The 19,462-nt window shown below is 44.9% G+C and overlaps 1 protein-coding gene across 4 annotated transcripts in view; it reads right to left on the reverse strand.

The window, feature by feature from the left end:
• Positions 1 to 203: 203 nt before the first annotated feature.
• Positions 204 to 19,462, reverse strand: part of fut8b (fucosyltransferase 8b (alpha (1,6) fucosyltransferase)) — a 197,926-nt gene continuing 178,667 nt past the window's right edge. For all 4 annotated transcript variants that reach the window (XM_061812713.1, XM_061812710.1, XM_061812712.1 and 1 more), the window contains 4 exons: positions 12,301 to 12,547; positions 4,316 to 4,492; positions 4,091 to 4,241; positions 204 to 851 (listed from right to left, as the gene is read on the reverse strand). In XM_061812713.1, coding sequence (XP_061668697.1) covers positions 513 to 851; positions 4,091 to 4,241; positions 4,316 to 4,492; positions 12,301 to 12,547 — 914 coding nt within the window. In that variant the 3' untranslated portion in view covers positions 204 to 512. The remainder of the gene's footprint in view (positions 852 to 4,090; positions 4,242 to 4,315; positions 4,493 to 12,300; positions 12,548 to 19,462) is intronic.

A 19,462-nucleotide genomic window follows, 5' to 3' on the forward strand; every position in this document is an offset into this window, starting at 1 on the left:
AAATGTAGAATTAAAAGCCCCCCCCACCCCCAAATTAAATTAAAACACTTGTTTCTCCAGCTTTCGAACCTGTGAGAGAAGAGTGACGGGGGCGGCGGGGGTCCAGTCTTTACAGTAAAGATCCGCTCCGACAGTTATGTGTATTTTTCCTTTTTTTTTTTTAAAGCGTTGCTTTAAAATCTACAGACTCTACAGACCCCACTGCCGGAGCGCGCCGAGGCGAGGCAGGGGAGTGGCGGTGCGAGTCCTCTGCGACCGGACACACGCGCAAGTGCACACACACACACGCGCGCAGACGCTGGCGCTCACGCACACATGCACCGAGTGCAGTCCCGTCAGTCTCCGTCAGGTCTTCTCATCTAACTGGCTACGCGGGCCTCCTCGTCGTTCTGTACAAAAAGCGGCCTCCTTCCCTGGAAACCGGAGTCTACGGCTTTCTCCTCCTCCTCTTCTGATATTTCAATTGTATCTTTTAATAGATCCACGCCCCCCCGCCTGCCCCCCGCCACATTTCATTTCTTGTGGGACTGCAGCAGTTTGTCCGCCTCGGGGTACGTCGGGTACTTGACCGTTTCGATCTTCTCTTTGACCTTGTAGGAGGGGTAGAGGCCGGTGCGGCCCAGTTTGCGGTTGACGCCTTTGGAGTACCCGTCCCAGTGGTTGCCGGCCACGCCGACGACGTCGCCGGGCTCCAGCGGGACGTCCTCGCCGTTGCGGGGCTGGTGCGGGTACACGGCGATCTGATTGTGGGCGTTCTGGCCCCCGAAGTAGTAGATGTCATCCAGGGAGTAGAAGAAGGACGAGGCGTCCGGATGGAGGGTCTGCATGATCTCGTAGGCCACGCGGCACACCTGTGGTGAAAATACCGTGCGGGGGAGGGAGGGAGATTATACCTGCTGCGGGACAAAATACACCGCCACCGTGACGTAAGTGTCCTAATTTATGACTTTTTCACATTAAGAGCTGTTGCGTGGTCAATTTTTCATGTTGCGAGCGCGCTTCAATACATATTTTTACCCACCCCTGAAAGGCAGTATTTCAATTTAAAGGGAAATTCCGGTGGTATGTACTCTATCTTGATAATGTAACCCTTAAATCCGCGACCGAGCGAGGTACCGGCTCCGCCGTCAGACTCCACGTCATTCCGCCCGAAGAACCATCCAAATATTCAATATTAATTACAGCCACAGGTTCAAATCTGTATGGACGTATTCCTCCGTCTTCCCGATCAACCGATACTGCTATTTCTTCATCAGATGAGGATAAACCCGAGAAATCAGCGCTGGGCATAAATGGTTTCCCATGTCATCGAGCCTTTGTTGCGCCACGTATCATCCGAGCACGTAGGTCATGTGACCTGACAGTTCGGAATTGTCAATAAAAATCTTCTCAAAACACTTTATTGATTAAATGAGAGAGGATTTAACATCACATTATCAATATAGAGTACATATTACATGACCTATTGAATACATTATTACTCCAAACCACCGGAATTTCTCTTTAATAAGGGTTGAGCAAATCCTCTGACACGATTCACCTCCTGGCCAGTGGGGGGCGCTCTGAGCATGACTCGCATTCCACCAATTACTTGATGGAGACCGACTCTGAATTATTTTCCATCACAATTCCCAAGAGGTGCATTTATATATATATATATATGTATTTATTTTAAAAAAAAAAGGCTTTATTTCCAATTTTGTTAACAATATGGACAAACAAGGTAGTAATTAGTTTATTTTCAGATGCGAAATGGCTCCAAAAATATGAGGTGACATACCACATACAGGATGCTCACACAGTCATGAAAATAATTGTTTTAATAATTTTTATTGTCAACAGGGACTTTCATGATTTGTATTTTTCAACCTCTTACTGAATTTATATTAAAGCACTTATTATTATTATTGTTATGTTTCAGATTTTTAATGAGCCGAACTCAAGCATTCACACCAAGTGCCTTGGATAATTGCTTTGCCTGCAAGGTTTGAGTATATTCATCATAAAACTCTGACTTAGCAGAAAACTCGTGTAAAATACGAAGACACTATTTTAATAACATCATAAGCTTTATCACTTTATCGTTAAGACTTTTTCAGATGTGGCTCCGCAATGTGCACGTTTTCTGGAGTCCCCTTGACTGAGTTACAAGTTCCTTTTCGAGCGTAATGGAGTCCAAACGTTTGACGTTTTTGTACATCGTGAGATCGAAACGACACTGGAAGACTCAGAGAAAGCCATCGAACGAGACGGCCGTAGAAATTTGGGTCAAGGTTGCGGATGAAAGAGCTGCCGGGAATTTTGCCTCCTTTTTGTCTCCTTTTTTTTTTTTACGAGGCAAATATCCCAAACTTTCTGCGAGTACAGAAGATGTTGTATATTACATCCATCCATCCATTTTCTTAACCGCTTAGTCTCACAAGGGTTGCGGGGAGTGCCGGCGCCTATCCCAGCTGTCAACGGTGCAGGAGGCAGGGGAACACCCTGAACTGGTTGCCAGCCAATCGCAGGGCACATCGAGACAAACAACCAATCACACTCACAATCACACCTAAGGGCAATTTAGAGTGTCCGAATTAATGTTGCATGTTTTTGGGGTGTAAGAGAAAACCCACGCAGGCGCGGGGAGAACATGCAAACTCCACACAGGCGGGGACGGGATTGAACCCGGGACCTCAGAACTGTGAGGCCAACTCCTTCCAGCTGATCCACCGTGCCATCTAAATGTAAATCCTTTTCTCCGGGCACTCCGGTTTCCTCCCACACCCCAAAAACAACAAAACATGAAGGTGTGATTGTGAGTCCGGTTGTTTGTCTCGATGTGCCCTGCGTTTGGCCGGCAACCAGTTCAAGGGTGGACCCCACCTCCTGCCCGTTGATAGGCGCCAGCGCTCCCCGCGACCCTTGTGAGGATAAGCGACTCAGAAAATGGATGGATGTAAATCCTCATGATTGAAGTCCTTCAGTGAGTGGGCTGAAGTGACTCGGCGTGGCATGTACGTCACTGAGAGGGTTACGAGGAAAATCCATTAAGTCAAAATAATAATAATAATAATAATAATAATAAAGGTGGTAAAGTACATGCTAATTGTCTTTAAGCTCCGCGCAGGTCTTGAAAAGTCTTTGGCGCCTTCCAGGAATCCCTTTCACTTGCTTTTGTTGCACCCCGACCGCATGCTCGCCATCAGAAAGACGAGCTCTCCTGACTCATTTCGCAAATCAACGTACGGCTTTGACTAGGGAGTTATTTCCGCTCGTTCCGTTCAACGGCGGCCAACGTCAGCCACCGAACGCCGCGTAAAACGACGAGCGTTTGAAAGCGCGGCCCGGCGGGGAGGATTCCGGCAAATGAAGCTGTCGCCATGGCAACTGGACTCAGCGTTTCCTCCCGCCGCGTGAACGACACGGATTTGCTTATCTTTTTTGAACACTTGTCAAATGTGCAGTCGCTGCCTTGTTAATGAAGTAACCTTAACTCTATTTTTAACAGTTGCTCCCTTCGCTCCTCCCAGCAGCTGAAAACTTAACTCGATTTCTTTAACCTCTGCGGTGAACGCAAGGAAAAGCTCAGTTTGTAAATTCATCAACAAAAACACGATGCACGAGTTATGAATGTTTGAAAGGAAACTTTTTTTAATTTTTTTTTTGGTATTTGACGCAAGAATGAGTCACGCTGATCTGTGTCTGTGTCATCATCTGTTTTGTAAGGAGTACAACAAAAGATGACATTTTTGGCGCGTAACGTTACAAACACGCAACGTTTGAAAGGGAATAATAATTATTCTGGGTTATAACAAGGCAAGGATGTTAAATATTAGCGCAGGGGTCAGGATGAACTAAGTATGGCGTTAACCGAGCGTGCCTTTTTTGTGATGTCTTTATACAGCGCAGCGCAAACTACGGCGTTCTGCCGCATATTCCCCAGAAGTGGGTTCACCTATCGTTGGATTGGACCCGTGGTCGTCAAGTTCTCGCGGCAAGGTACGGTCCACATGAGCGCCGAAGATCGCCGCGCCTCGAAATGTTTTATGTCGAGGGGCCGCCGTACGACCGCTTTGCCGTGCCGTCTGGAAAACGAGGGTGCACTGACCTGCGAGGAGAACGTGCACACCAAGAAGTCGGTCTGGGAAAGGAAGTGGATGTCCAGGATGACCCCTCTCAGAGAGTTCTCAGTGTAGCGGTTGTGAAGGCCCGCAGACCACGAGATGGAGTTGTCGCTGATGAATTCATAGTCGGGGTACCTAAAGAGGGCAGCGAGGAAGTCACCGGCAGTCACAATGGTTCAAGGAAAAAACGGATGTGCTTGGAGACCGACTTTGTCTTGGCTTCCTGCAGCAAGGAGGGGTCATCCGTGGCGAGGTAGACCCGCTTCTTGTCCACGTGGCCTCGCCGGGCCAGATGTTGGAACTGCTCCTCCACGTGCAGCATGTACTCCTCGATGGGGTGGAAGGCCGCCTCCGTGCCGACTTTGTCCGTCCTCCTCACGTGGACGCTGAACACAAAAAAACACATTTGCGATGAGCCGACCGTCGCGATGCTTTCGCTCTTGACCCTCGGAGAAATGACAGTCAGCTATTTCACAAACGTTACTGAGGATCCATTTTATCGTCAAAAGACAACTGCTCACTCACACCAAATCAGTTTCAAATTGATAATTTGGTTTGCATTCCTCTATTACACATAAGACAGGCCGCTTTATGATCGCTTGCACAATCTAATGAGAGCCAATAGGAGCCCTAATAATAACGCTGGCAGCGCAGCTGGATATTGATTGGTGCGTCAGCCTCCAGCTTACTGTCACATCCTTTAAGTGCCACTGTCATGAAATGCATGATTTGTCGTATGTTATTAAAGGAAAAAAAAAAAAGGGAGCCGGAATGGAGCTGTCCGTTTTTTGTCATGAAAATTCTCTTGAGGGATTTGTTTTCGAGAAGCAGCAGGAAGTGACGTTGGTAGCTTCAGTGGTCTGCTGGAAGGTAGTTCTGTTCCTTCGTGTTCGCCAAAATGCCGGCTCGTTGTATTGCTGGCTATTGTTCGAACACTCGGGAGGATGGATTCATTCTTCATACTTTTCAAAAAGACCCGGTTCGTCGTGAAAAATGGACTGCACGGGTGCAAATGACGAGAGCTTCGTGGGTTCCAAATGACAGGTAGGTGTGTATACAGCTACAAAAAAAAAAAATAATAGTTGGGGGGGAGACGTAATCCGTAAATCAGGGGTGCTAAATGTGTCGATGTGTGCATCGGAAGGCTTCTGACCAGCAGCCACTGAAGGACGGCCTCCGCAGGCCTTGTGGATCAGCACCAGCCTTGTCAGCCCCCGCTTTGACCAGGGTGGCTCGTCACGGCGCTGGGCCTTGGAGGTGGTTTGTCTGCATGCGGTTTGGCTGTGATCCGCATATCATCTAATCATGGCTTGAAACGATAGGGTGATATCGCCCCGGTCACTTCACTCGATTGTGAGATGTTCTCTTCTTCGAAAAGAGCTTCCGTGTCAGAAGGGGCGCGTTCGCCTCCCATAGTAGGTGGCACAGCGTGTTTTCAACGGCGAATGTCCTGGTGTGACGTCACGGACAGGAGATGCAGCCAATATGGCGACCACTTGAATGTCGAATGAGACTTTCGCAACTTTGCGCATGGATGACGCGCCCTCCGCTCATGTTTCTTTTTTTCGTATGGACATTGAAGTGAATAATATATGTATTTTTCATGTTCATCGGCATGACACTTGACCTTTAAGAATGCATGCTATGTGCATTCTGCCTCTCACCCTAAACCCGCCTGATCGGGTTCAGCTTGCCTGAGACTAATGAGGACACGCCTTTGACTTCCACTGTCATTGCAATATCAATTTCATCTGCTACCTTGCGACGTCGTAGGACCAACTCCGTATTTTTCCCTTCGTGCAGCCGTCCCAATACTTTTGTCCCCAGAGCGTCTGATGAAAAGCGGGAGCGCACCACCCTTGTACATACTTCTATTTGTGCATTTGCAATATCCTCATATAGACTACCACATGAATAGCAGCGATAGAAGGTATTTGCAGAGGCAGAGGCTTTGGCGCGCGTATGTAGGACAAGTCAGGAGGAGAAATAAGCAACACTTGTTATTTCTGTGTCATTCCTTCCAGCAATCCAGGACAAAGCGGGGAGCAGACTGCATATATGAAGGTGGGAAAAAAAAAAAAAAAAAAAAGGATGGGTGAGAACGCACATCCTCTCCTGACGCAGCCGCGCGCCTCAAACTGATGGATGCCGAAACTCCATTTTTTATTCCATCCAGAACTATTACATTACGAAAGCAGCCAGCCACGTCGCTGTATTGTGACTCGTGGCCTCGGGGAAGACATGAAAATTGCAAAATCTATTAAAAAAAAAAAAGTTTGGACTCATTTGTTATAACACCATCGCAATCATGATGTTTATGGCTTCTTACGCAATTGGCTAATTAGCTTGCATGTATTTTCACACCATTTCATTCGTTTGTTTTCTGCGTACGGCTTTTACAAGTGATTTAGAGGCACAATCCACAACATTTCTTGTAATTTTCCTCACGGGATGAATAAAATATTTATCAATCTATCATTCTACCAATCTATCTCATAAAAAAAACCGCAACATTATTGGAAATGATGGATATCGAAATAACTTTGTGCAGGTGTAAAAATAACTCATAAACAATGGCTATGTTTAGTAGTGCTTCAATATTTCAAAAATAAAACAAAACACAACACTCTACTTGATACCAAATGATATACAGTAAAGAAAATATGTATTTGAACACCGTGCTATATTGCAAGTTCTAGCACTTAGAAATCATGGGGGGGCTGAAATTTTCATCGTAGGTGCATGTCCACCATGAGAGATCATCGAAAAAGAATATCCAGAAATCCTCAATTTATTATTTTTTTAAGGAGTTATTTGTGTGCTGCAAATATGTATTCGAACACCTGTGTATCAGCGAGAATTCTGACCCTCAGTGTCCCGTTAGACCGCTTTCAAAAGTCCACCTCCACTTCGTGTATTATCCTGAATCAGATGAAAATGAAAATTTCAAACCCCTCCATGATTTCTTAGCGGGACAACTTGCAATATAGCCCGGTGTTCAAATACTTATTTTCTTCACTATATGGCTCGCGAGCCAGAGGTTCCCGACCTCTGCTCTACTTGATACCAAGTGATATATGCTATCTGCAGTTGGATGGGGGCGGGGGGCACGAAAAGCAAAATCTGTGAGTTTTGATTTCACGAGATTTGATGGAATTACAACTCCGGTGACGTTAGAATATGGCAATTCCACTGTGTGTGTGTGTGTGTATATATATATATATATATATATATATATATATATATATATATATATATATAAATGGCAAAAAAAAAATGTGTTTGGTGTCTTGCACCAGGTAGCAGCCCAGTCCAACCATCAGTGTTGGGTCACTGACAGCTTCCTGGTTAATTATAGAGCTGCCACCAGCTTGCCCCCCCTGCCTCGGAACACTTTTGGGGAAAGGAATTACAAATTTTGTGAGAGAGAATAATAATAAACAGGCTGGGCCAGAGGTCGGCTTGTAAGTTTCGGAGGCGTGACCCCATTTTTATGTCACCTAAATAATGGTCTGGGTCCGTATCACTCCCCTCCTCCCCCCATCTTGCCCTCCCCAAAGATGCCACACCCGAGCTCGCTCACAGCAGCCCTCGTCATTATTTCAGCATACAGGCACTGAGCACCAGCACACTTTATACACACCCACACAAGAGATGTGCTTGCACCCAAAAAAAACCAAAAAAACACAAAATGAAACAAAACCCATGTACACCAAATAAATCTTTGATTCGCACGTGACGTCAGCGCTCCGGAAGTCGATCAAAAGGATTTAAACATCACTCGTCATAGGAGCTCTACAAGTCTTTAGACAGATACACTATTGTCTTATTCAGTAGTTGCACGATGCACTGGCTCGGGTGTGCAGATGAGGAGGGGGGGGTCAACCAAAAAAAGCACTTTCCGGTTATGTAGCCAATTTCATCTGAATATTCATCTGGCTCATGTGTCCTCATGCGCTTGCTATGATTATTCTTGCTGCATGACTGTTAATAATTTGCAACGAGCACGGCGGAGGAAAACAGGAAGACGATAAAAGCCCTCGCTTTCAAACGGAACTTTGATTCTGATTTACACAAATTCAGACGAGCGCACGGATTCCTTCGTAATATTCAATAGATTTCTCTGGGGGGGGGGTTTCGACAATAAATGACCAACTGCAACATGGGAAGAACATGAATAAAGACGTGAGATACTCGAGGGCTTCGATATCTATGTAAAAACAGTTTTTACATAACTACATTTTAAACCGGAAGTTGGGAATTTTAAATCGCTAATTGCCTGTAAAATTAGTCATGATTTATTTATTTTATTTTAGTTTTTCTACTTCCATTATGTCTGAAAGAAAAATCATTTCAAAGTCTAAACAATGAGATGGGAATGGAAAACTGGTCCTTTTTAAGACCGAGTTTCCAGTAACTCCATCCCTATAAGAGTTATTATTATTATTATTTTTTTTTTTTTGGTGTTGTTGTCACTGCCTCACCCAATTACAATTGATCAGAGAATTGGTAAGAAATCGGCTCGATGAGCGGTATCGATAATGGGAGTCAGAATCGTAATACTGTCCATCCATCCATCCATCCATCCATCCATCCATCCATCCATCCATCCGTTTTCTTTGCCACTTATCCTCACGAGGGTCGGGAAGAGTGCTGGAGCCTATCCCAGCTGTCAACGGGCGAGAGGCGGGGTACACCCTGAACTGGTTGCCAGCCAATCACCGGGCACATGGAGACAAACAGCCGCACTCACAGTCACACCTTGGGGCAATTTAGAGTGTCCAATTATTGTTGCATGTTTTTGGGATGTGGGAGGAAACCGGAGTGCCCGGAGAAAACCCACGCAGGCACGGGGGAGAACATGAAAACACCACACAGGCGGGGCCGGGATCGAATCCGGGACTTCAGAACTGTGAGGCCAACGCTTTATCAGCTGATCCACCGTGCCGTCGCAATACCATTTTCTTAGTAATTCCCATTCAAGCTTGAGGTCTATATATTCCTCCATATTAATTTACTATCAGACAGGGAATTTATATTTAACGCTTATTATTATACATTTTAATATCAACAGTTTCCATGGATTTTTTTTCATTCGTCAAACAAAGAATTAAGCCTTTGGAAGATAAACCCATTTCCTGTTTGTTTTTTTAAATTTTAAATAACATTTTTAACACTCCACCGTGAGCTACTGTAACAATGTATTTATCTCATGTGTAACAGTTTAATCTTTATGGAAAAAAAAATACTGATTGTGTACAATGTGTTGGTTTTGCCCAAGTTTGTGGGCGAAATTGGCAATTTTTAATAAATTCTCCCAAAAGACATTGACATTGAAGATTTAATGGAACGTGATGGGCTTGATTGTCATGTCTCTAAGCTCTGACATGGTGTTTTTTTTATCCAATATGCTCAACTTTCACCTCCTTTCACACTTGTGGGGTCTTTTCCACACTTCACACTCTTCCACAAACTTTCCCCCTTTTTTTCGCACAAGCACACACATTATTATCCCCCACCAGAATGCTGACAGAAGCTTACGGACACTTTGCTGCTACATTAGCTCATTGAGTGGATGTGCGGGATGTCGGGGGAAGGGTGGGGGGGAAGCGATCAAACCTTTTTCTCAGCTATTGAGAGGGTGTGAGTGCGCGCGTGGAGTAGGGGGTGCCATCGGAGACAAGTAACAGAGATGTGTGGAAAACTATACGAGAGCGAAAGGCTCGTGAATACAGATGCGTGCCAGGGGAGAGGGAGGGAGCGGCGTCGAAAAGAAAAAAAAAAAAAAAAAGAGACGTCTTGGCGGCAAGAACAAATGAAATGCAAGTCGCGATCAGAAATGAGTCAGAAAGTAGAAAAGAAAGACGAGATAAAGGAGGGGAGAGTCAAGGAGAGCTCAAAGAGACGGCAGCTGCTCTGCTCAATGAAAGGAGACACAAAGGCAGGCGGGATGGAACAAGAGTTAGAGCGAACTGAGCCGAGCGGGAGCCAGCAGGGAGCGTGATGAGCGAGGATCGCTTGGAGCAAAAGCATCCAAGTTGAGAGGGACCAGTATCGTTCGCCACGAGTGCGCCGGCGTGATCTTCGAGGGCGACTAAGGTGGGACGGCTTCACAGTCTCGGTGTTTAGTTTCAACTTTTCCCTTCCCCAGCGGTCGGAGACTCGCGGGACAGTGTGAAAAGTTGGGTCTTTCTCAGCAAAAGGTGCCGAAAGTCAGTCGTGTACGGCGCTTCCTCGTCGTGCTCATCATCATGCGCGTCGGGTGTCGAATGATAAAAATCTCCCATCTGGCTAAGTGAGGAGGTAACAATAATAGCTGATGCAGGAAGCGCAGCATAAAGAGGAGAGGTTTGCACGCGAAATGCAAATGTTCCCCGAGTTGGGCATCTGGCTGGCGAGGAAAAAAAATACGAGTACAGAAATATCCGTCCGTCAGTTCATTATCTCCTAGAGTCCTGGTCCAGGTGGCGGCAGTCGACGCCCAGACTTCCCCGTCCCTCGGCCACGTTCTCATTTCAGCCGAGGGTCAGCTCTGACGCACAATCACTTTGGTGCTTCCGAGTTCTTCCCTAAGGTCTCCTACCGGTTGGTCAGGTCCAGAACACCTTGCCAGGAAGACAGGTGTTCTGGCGCCAGACAAAGGAGCTATCTAGACCACCTAGACTTGCTCCTCTTGATGTGGAGGAGCAGCGGTTCTATTCTGGTTCTTCCAGGAGGGCATTTTTTTGTGCCAAGGGTCACATACACACAAATGATGATGGACCAACACAGACACAAATAAAAACTAATTAATATAAAACGCAAGATTGCGCTAAATGTAGTTGTTGAAATTAGTGGGTGCCCTGCGCTCGTTTCTCCTCAATGAACCATTCTGATCTCAGAGTAATCTTTTAAACCCTCCATGGGCTTTTTTCTTTCTTTCCTGTTTTTGGGCTCCAAGTGCAGGAGCAGTTTTGAGGCCTTCGTTGGGTCATTTGCGAGCAGAACAGGTTTAGTTTTGTGGGTTTACTCCCCCCGCTCCCCGTATCAATGCCCCATTAGTGAGCGTTTTGACAGAGGTACCTCATTTTCAAAATAAGTGGGTGGTTGGGGGACCCATATCCTAAGGGATTGACCCAGTTTGAACCACCAAATTGCAAAGTTTTTGGTAGGAACGTAGACCAATGCCTAAATGGAGAGATTTACATTTTGTCTCAATCTCTCTCTTCACCAAGACAATCTGATATAGCAACCAACGTTACTACCTGAGGCAGGACTCGCAACCCAAAGGGCAAAATTGCTCACGACTACTTATTTCAAGTTAGTTCGTGCAAATAAATTGGTAAAGACCCCCAAGTCCAGCACTCCCCAGGTTTGCCCTGAGGTCGCCAGATTCATAATAACTCAATGAAATGTTTTCGAAAGACATTTTCATGAGGCTACTAGTTAGGACCACATTATTTGTTCGCACCTATGCTTTATCAAGAAATTCTGTCCGTAAACATCTGTAAATTATAATCCGCTTATTTTTACATTTTATGTAAGCCTACCTGTAGTGCACGTATCAAAAAGTGATCTCAGAATTGAAAGTTGCGGTCACAAAAAAGCAATAGTTCTCAATAGTTTCATCATCCAATACGAGGTTTTGCAACTCTTTCAAAACATGGTCATAAATATACTTCAAAGTTATTGAATCTTATGAAAGAACATGTCTGTTCACTCACGAGAAAATATAGTTTGGGCTTAATTAGTGTTATCTTTCATTAGCAGCACATTACAACAAAAAAAAAAGGCGGTTTATGCAACAGTTTATGCAACTCAGGTGTTTAAATACCTTTTAGTGGACTATGAGTCACCGTTATGGTTTTTCAAGATAGAGATATGTCCGAAAATCCCATTGCTTGTTTTGGTATTTTCGCGGCGGGTATTGGAAATAATTAACCAAACTCGGGAACCTGTATATTTTCTAACTGACAAGAAAAAAAAAAAAAAAAAATAAAAAACAATTTCTGTTCCTTTTAGTACGATTGTATTAACCTCATATTAACCCCAGCAAAAGCTCCACCATCAACCCCCTGAAGCGCTCTCTTTATTTGCTAATTAGCAGCCCTTCTGTTTGCTCGGAAACGCTGATAGAAGCCCAATGGAAACCTTGGAAGCAGCGCAGCAAAATTTGCCCATGAATGCAATAAAAATGACAGGTGAGCGGTCTTACCCAATGATGGGGTGTTTGAAGCCCAGTTTGGCAGTGGTCTGCTGGATCTCCTTCTCGAGCCAAGCCTGGGGCCGCACCAGATACTTGACAAACTGGGACACCCACCAGACGGATGGGTCACCGTGGAGGCGGTTTAGACGCGGCGCCAGATCCTCGGGGATGGCCAAAGGCAGGTAAGGGGGGCGAGGGTGAAGACTGTCCACTATAGGCAGCTCCACAACCTGCACATCCTTATCGTGGGCCTCTCCTGCAAAGAAAACGCGTCGCACATAATGACTCATTGATTTTCGGGGAAACTAGTACTCAATAGGGCGGCACGGTGGATCAGCTGTAAAGCGTTCTGAGGACTGGGGGTTCAAAATCCCGAACTCGCCGGTGCGGAGTTTGCATGTTCTCCCCGTGCCTGCGTGGGTTTTCTCCGGGCACTCCGGTTTCCTCCCACATCCGAAAAACATGCAACAATAATTGGACACTCGGAATTGCCCCTAAGTGTGATTGTGAGTGCGGCTGTTTGTCTCCATGTGCCCTGCGATCGGCTGGCAACCAGTTCAGGCTGTACCCCGCCTCCTGCCAGTTGAGAGCTGGAAAAGGCTCCAGCACTCCCGCGACCCTTGTGAGGATAAGTGGCTAACAAAATGAACGGATGGATAGTATTCAATATTTCATGTGGGAACAGAATAGAAGCAAAACTATTAATACAATGATATCAAAGTCACTGTAATGTGGATAATAGCCGGAGGCCCACCACACAATAAAACACAAAATGTATGATATACTGTACTCATGTATTTGACCAAATTTCTCCAAAACCTATAAAAATAAAATTGAAAAGAAAATTACTCGACTTTGTTTATTTTGTTTGTTAACACGATTTTCCATTAAATTTTGCGGAGCTGTGGCACAGGTAAGAACCCAATCAATTTTAGTGGAGAGTTAAAAAAATAATAATAATTGCAGAGCCAAAAACTAATTTCGCATTTTGCCACCCCCAGTCTACATTTACCTTTTAAATTGACCAATCAGCTGGAGTAAGACTGGACTGAACAGAAACAATACATTTTCAAGTCAAATGGATATTCATGCCTTGTTGAAGGTCTTTTTCGCTAATGAGCGCGACTGACTGCGAGGTTGATAGTCGATAAGACTTTCCCAAGTGCTCTTGCTTGAGGGCAAAGTTAAGTTGCTTGGAATCAAAGATAGTTGGGGTGTGGAGAGGATGGTGGTGGTGGTGGTGGTTGGGGCGAGGGTGGTCGGCCATTGGCGCCCCCAGGCTGAGTCTAGATTGGCAGAAGCCGTGGGCAAAGGGTTGAGCTACACTGATTATAAAGGTCACATCTCTGGGTAGCAAAAAAAAAAAAAAAACCTCGGAGCACTGCCAGAACTTGCTACGATCACCGCAAGGCCAACTGTCTGACCATGTATATGTACACATTTAACTGCGCGCACGCACACACACACACACACTTTAAGACAGCACGGGCGTGCATGCAAAAGGGAAAACAGGTGGCTCAAAAGAAACAACTTTAACAACCAATGAAAATAACAGTAAGCTGCAAACGCACAAACACGAAGCCCTTGATAATCTCGTTTCACCAGCAGGGATATGCCTGGAAGACAACCTTCACTTTCTTTTCTGTTATAAAACCTTCATAAAGTGTGCATGTGCATCCCGCATTTACATATAATCGGGTTGGAGGCTGACGTAGCGCCAAAGACAAGTCCTAATACTGCGATAAACAACATCTGCGCACTTTCTAAATACGCGGAAAGAGTAAATGTGTAAAAACTGCCTTGAACGCAATGGGTCCATAAAATCATGTTAGGGACTAGGACAGGAACAAAAATCAAGCCTCATTTTGGGTGTCGCAGTGCTGAATCACGAGGCAATTACGGAACAGAAGAAGCGTTATACACTGTTAAAAACGAACTTAAAAATTGCTGGCGGCTGTTCTTCTTCAGTTGGAACCGAGAACCTGTCTGAGTCAAGGTAGAGGAAGTGAAGAAGACTTCCGAGTAGAAGTCATCATTAGCTCACTACCTTTTGTTTTACGCGAGAAAAGAGACAAACAAAATAATAAGAATGTCAGTGGAAGGTGACGAGATAGCTGAACTTTAATCGGAGGGAATCAGAGGGGCTTGAAATTGTCGCGCGTGTGTGCTGACTCCCATTTAACAGGAGCTTGAATCTGATTAGGTCATTTTGAAACCACCACACCTCATTTACAAGATGATGTTCATAACTGTGCCACCGCATTATCTCAGGTCTTTATTTTCACGTTACCTTCTTTCATTTTTTTTTTAATCTAACGAGTATACTGTATGTAACAGGTCACATAAATGGTGGAAAAACTTTCAAAATTATTAAAATGTAAACTGTGTCATGTAATAAAAGATAACGCAGTCAAAGGGCTGTTGTATGGAATAAGTCCTGGTCGGAACTTAGTATTCCATAAATGCATATATCATCCATCCATCATCTATCGCTTTTCCGGGTTGGGTCGTGGGGAAAGTAGCTTCAGCAGGGATACCCAGACTTCTCTTTCCCCAGCCACTTCTTCCAGCTCTTCCAGAGGGATCCCGAGGTGTTCCCAAGCCAGTCGAGAGACATAGTCTGTCCAGCGTGTCCTGGGTTGTCCGAGTCTCTTTCCGGTGGGACATGCCCAGAACACCTCACCAGGGAGGCGTCCGAATCAGATGACCCAGCCACCTCATCTGGGTCCTCTCAATGCGGAGGAGCAGCGGCTCGACACTGAGCCCCTCCCGGATGACCGAGCTTCTCACACTATCTATAAGGGAGAGCCCAGACACCCTGCGGAGGAAACTCATTTCGGCCGGTTGTATCCGGGATCTTGTTCTTTCGGTCACGACCCAGAGCATGAGCTCCATAGGTTAGGGTAGGATCAATCTACCCCACACAATTACATAGATATTTGTCTTCTGCTTATGCACCTGTTGGCCTCAGGGTCTCTTTCCAGTGGGACATGCCCGGAACCCCTCACCAGGGACCCCTGCGGAGGAAACTCATTTCGGCCACTTGTATCCGGGATCTTGTTCTTTCGGTCAAGACCCACAGCTCGTGCCCAGAGTTGAGGGTAGGAACGTAGATCGACCGATAGATTGAAAGCTTCTCCTTTCGACTAAGCTCCCTCTTTACCACAACGAACCGATACAAAGTCACTGTGGACGCTGCACCGATCCGTCTGTCAATCTCTGCTCTATTCTTCCCTCACTCGTGAACAAGACCCCAAAATACATGAACTTCTCCACTTGGAGCAGGAACTCATCCCCGACCCACAGAGGGCATGCCACCCTTTTCCGACTGAGGACCATAGTCTCAGATTTGGAGGTGCTGATTCTGTATGTTATGCATATAGTATTACAAAAACCTCACTTATATAACATTTTTTTCATGAGGGATACACAGAGGGATGTACGTACAGTAGCTTCAAAACGTGGCACAAATGGACTGATGTTCCACCCACAGCCACTCAATTAGATCCAAAAGCTTTCACCTAGAAGGCTTCATACATATTTCAGAAGCTGAATCCGAAGAGACACGAGTAACACCGAGCAACAAGCATGACGGCTCGCCATTCACTTTACAAATGAACGGAGTCATATCCTCTCCGGAATTACCCGTCTTGTAATTATGCCCTCGTTCGCCTAAACATTCCCGAGTAAAACAAGAACTTTTCACGTTCAGCTAATGGGTCGGCCGGATCCAAGAAATTAGTTGTTTTATCCGCACAACAATTTTGTAACTACGCCAAGAAGACAAATTAATTGATACTCACAAAGCCAAATGACTGCATCATTGTGTTTAAAATCAATCGACACAGATGGTGAACACTACAATGGCGGAAGTGTGATTTGCTTGCATCCTGGCCAAATCAAGTAGTCGGGCCCCAGAACACATGGAAAGGTAGAAACTGGTTTACGACGATCCTGGCCTACAACGCGCATGGGAACGCATGCAGAACTCACATGGGAAGGTTGAGTTCGGAACCCCAAACTTCAGAACTGTGAGGTATGAATGATAATACTTCACTGTACAAGTTCTATTTCTGAACAACTCACTATTCTAATGTGGTTTTATTCTATTTTATCTGATAATTAGTATACATGACGGTATGAAAAGCCAACCAAATTTCCAAGGACAGACTCTTCCCTGAGACGTCGTCACCCTCAAGGCTGGTGAATTGCATGTTATTTCCACTTTAATCCCATCTTTTCATGTTTTGTTCTCAGAAATTTCCCATGTGCAGGAAGAAACAAGTAGGTCCCATAATGACTTTTTTCGCTATCTTTGATTCCGACCCCCTGAAGCTATATGTTTTCCTGACGAAAATACCCAGTCTCAGATGCATATACAATTCATTCCCCTTAGCCTATAAATGCCCCGGCCTCCGAGGGGGGGGGGGGGGACTCTTTACAGAAAGTGGGTTAACAATATAAAGAAGGAAGAAGGTGGGCTGTGAATAGAACTCAACTGGGCTTTTTTTTCCCCCCAATAAAACACCGGCCGAATCGGTCTCGTACTGTGAGAATACAGAGAATTGCTAGGCATAGCGTATAAGACAAGGCACACGGAGAATAAGGACACGCGGCTGAAAAGGAAAATTACCAACACATTTTGCATATTTAAGCCCCCGGCCTCATTTTGCAAAGATCGCACTTGCCTTAGTGTTAATGAAACAGACACGACAATGGGGACTAGTCAAATAGCAACAGGCTTACATTAGCAAGGCCATTGTGTCACTAGTTCCCCCGCGGTGACCACGACAACTTGCTTCGGAACCCCCCCCCCCAAAACACATACGAATGCAGGATGTACGCAATGAATAAATCGTCGGCTCGGGGCGGCCAGATGGCGTATATGGATCTATAGGAGGCTGTAAAGACAGATAGTGGTGAAAGAGAGACCAGATAGTCGAAAAGGACATATGAAAGGCAGCGGAAAAAAAAAAAAAAAAGAGGCAAGGCACCCCGAGAGCAGCAGATAAGAAGGAAGAGCCCAGGAGAGCACGAGTCAAATGAGTTGCTGGGAGAAAAACGAAGCGCTGAAAGGATGCGGCCACGAGAACAAGGAGGCAACGAGAGAGAAAGTGATAGCGAACCAGACAGAGAGGCAGCCAAGCCCAGATAGTAAAACCTCCAATTCACTTATCGCCTTTCACAAACGTTTCAGATTTGTCAGTTTTTGCGCATGCAAACACTTTTTTTCTTTTTTTTCTTTTTAAGCGCAAGACCGTCGAGGAACCGTATCCTCTTCGATTCGGAACTCAACACTTAATAAACGATGCTGCCACTAGCTCGACAGGAGTGTGACCCGTTTTATCAACCCATCGATCTTTTGTCCGAGCAATTACATTTAGCTGCACAAAATGACCCGAAAAAAAAATAATTTCTGCGAGGCAATTTTTTTTACCCAACTGCCCATTTCACATTTGTCAGGCATCACCATTATTTTCATTTTTTTTTAAAGTGTCAGCACCAGTTTAAGAAGGAAGGATTCTCTTAAAATGTTTGTTTGGCTTTAGGCTAACAACTCTGTTGATCTGTCCAACCCATTGCATACATATATATATGTAAATATATATATATGTAAATATATATATATATTTTTTTTTTGTGTGGGGGGGGGGCATACACACCAGGCTGTGTGTAGACAGCAGCGCATGTCAATCCTGCCATAAAACTGCAGCGTCTTGCACTTTATTTTACCAGTGTCGCCTGTTTTGGTTCTGGATCCCAAAGGGAGGCTTCAACAAGATTTACAACATGTAATTTATATTCCTCATTCAGGCGAATTCTAAAAAAAAAAAAAAAAAAAAAAAAAAAAATGGTTACACAGTGGATACAGTGAACTTACTACTGTGGGGCAAAAAAAAAAAAAGAAAAAAAAGAGCAGGATTATGTCAAAGAAAAACAACAACCCCAAGCCCCCTAAAGGACTACAACATTGGAGTCCTCAGTTTATGATGGTGCCGCCAAACAAATTGTCAATTTGCCAAACAGTACACAAAGAATTAGTTTGTGCTACTATGAAGAAGCGTAGTACAGTCAGAGGGGAGTAGTAATGAGTCACATATACTTTTATCCAGCCATCTTCTGAGCCGCTTATCCTCACAAGGGTCACGGGAGTGCTGGAGCCTATCGCAGCTATCTATTGGCAGGAGGCGGGGAAAGTACTGTGCAGTGATGCCGCTACTTACAAAATTAATTTGTTCCAAAAATCGTTTCGCAAAGTGAATTTTTCATAAGTAGAAGCGCTTTTTACATGTAAATAACCTAATTCCCCCCCCCTGCTAAAAATAAGGACTCAAAGTACCGTCATTTCTGGCCTATAAGCCGCAACTTTTTTCACACGCTTTCAACCCTGCGGCTTATGCAGTGATGCGGTTCATTTATGCATTTTTGCCCTAACGGCCACAAGGGGGCACTCAAGATGAAAAGGTAAGTGTGAGACCAGTGGAATACATGTGCCGGGGAATTGACTTTTACCAGTATGTTTTTTATTAACCGGTTCCGTTAGCGCTGCGCTATCGTTAGCGCTGTGCTAGCGTGTTGCTGCCGTGTGTCAGTGATTTTTATCGGTATGTTTTTGTTTTTTTTTAACCGGCACTGTTCATGCTACCGTGTTGGTATTGGGTAAATGGCATTTCCTTTACAAATGTACTGGGTGAGGCTTATAATCGGTGCGCTCAGTAGGCCGGAAATTACGGTACATAATGTACTAAAATTTATATTTATTTAAAAGGCATTGTGGGGGACAAAGTTGGAGGCAACGTTTGACAGCTGAGAGAAAAAGTACATACGAATGTACACACACACACACACCACTTGATTCCACTAAAGTTGCACATGGTGGATAAATTCCTAAGGGACAACGTTGGGCATGTTTTGTTTGGCTCAGTTTTAACGTCTGATGTTTTCCGTGACGCAACCCACCAACTGGCACATATCAGACTGATATCAGGGTTTCATCCATATATGAGAGACTACTTGTGTGTCCATGTGTTCTTTTTTTCTTTACTACTGTCATGACTAAAATGAATTTATGCCACTTGGGAGGAAAGAAATCAGATTTTTTTTCCTCTTTTTTCCTCTTTTTTTTTTTTACAGCCTTAGACCAAGTTACTTAGAATACAAACTTGGCTTA

The sequence above is a fragment of the Syngnathoides biaculeatus genome, chromosome 23, assembly GCF_019802595.1.
Source record: "Syngnathoides biaculeatus isolate LvHL_M chromosome 23, ASM1980259v1, whole genome shotgun sequence".
In the NCBI taxonomy this organism is placed as follows: Eukaryota; Metazoa; Chordata; class Actinopteri; order Syngnathiformes; family Syngnathidae; genus Syngnathoides; species Syngnathoides biaculeatus.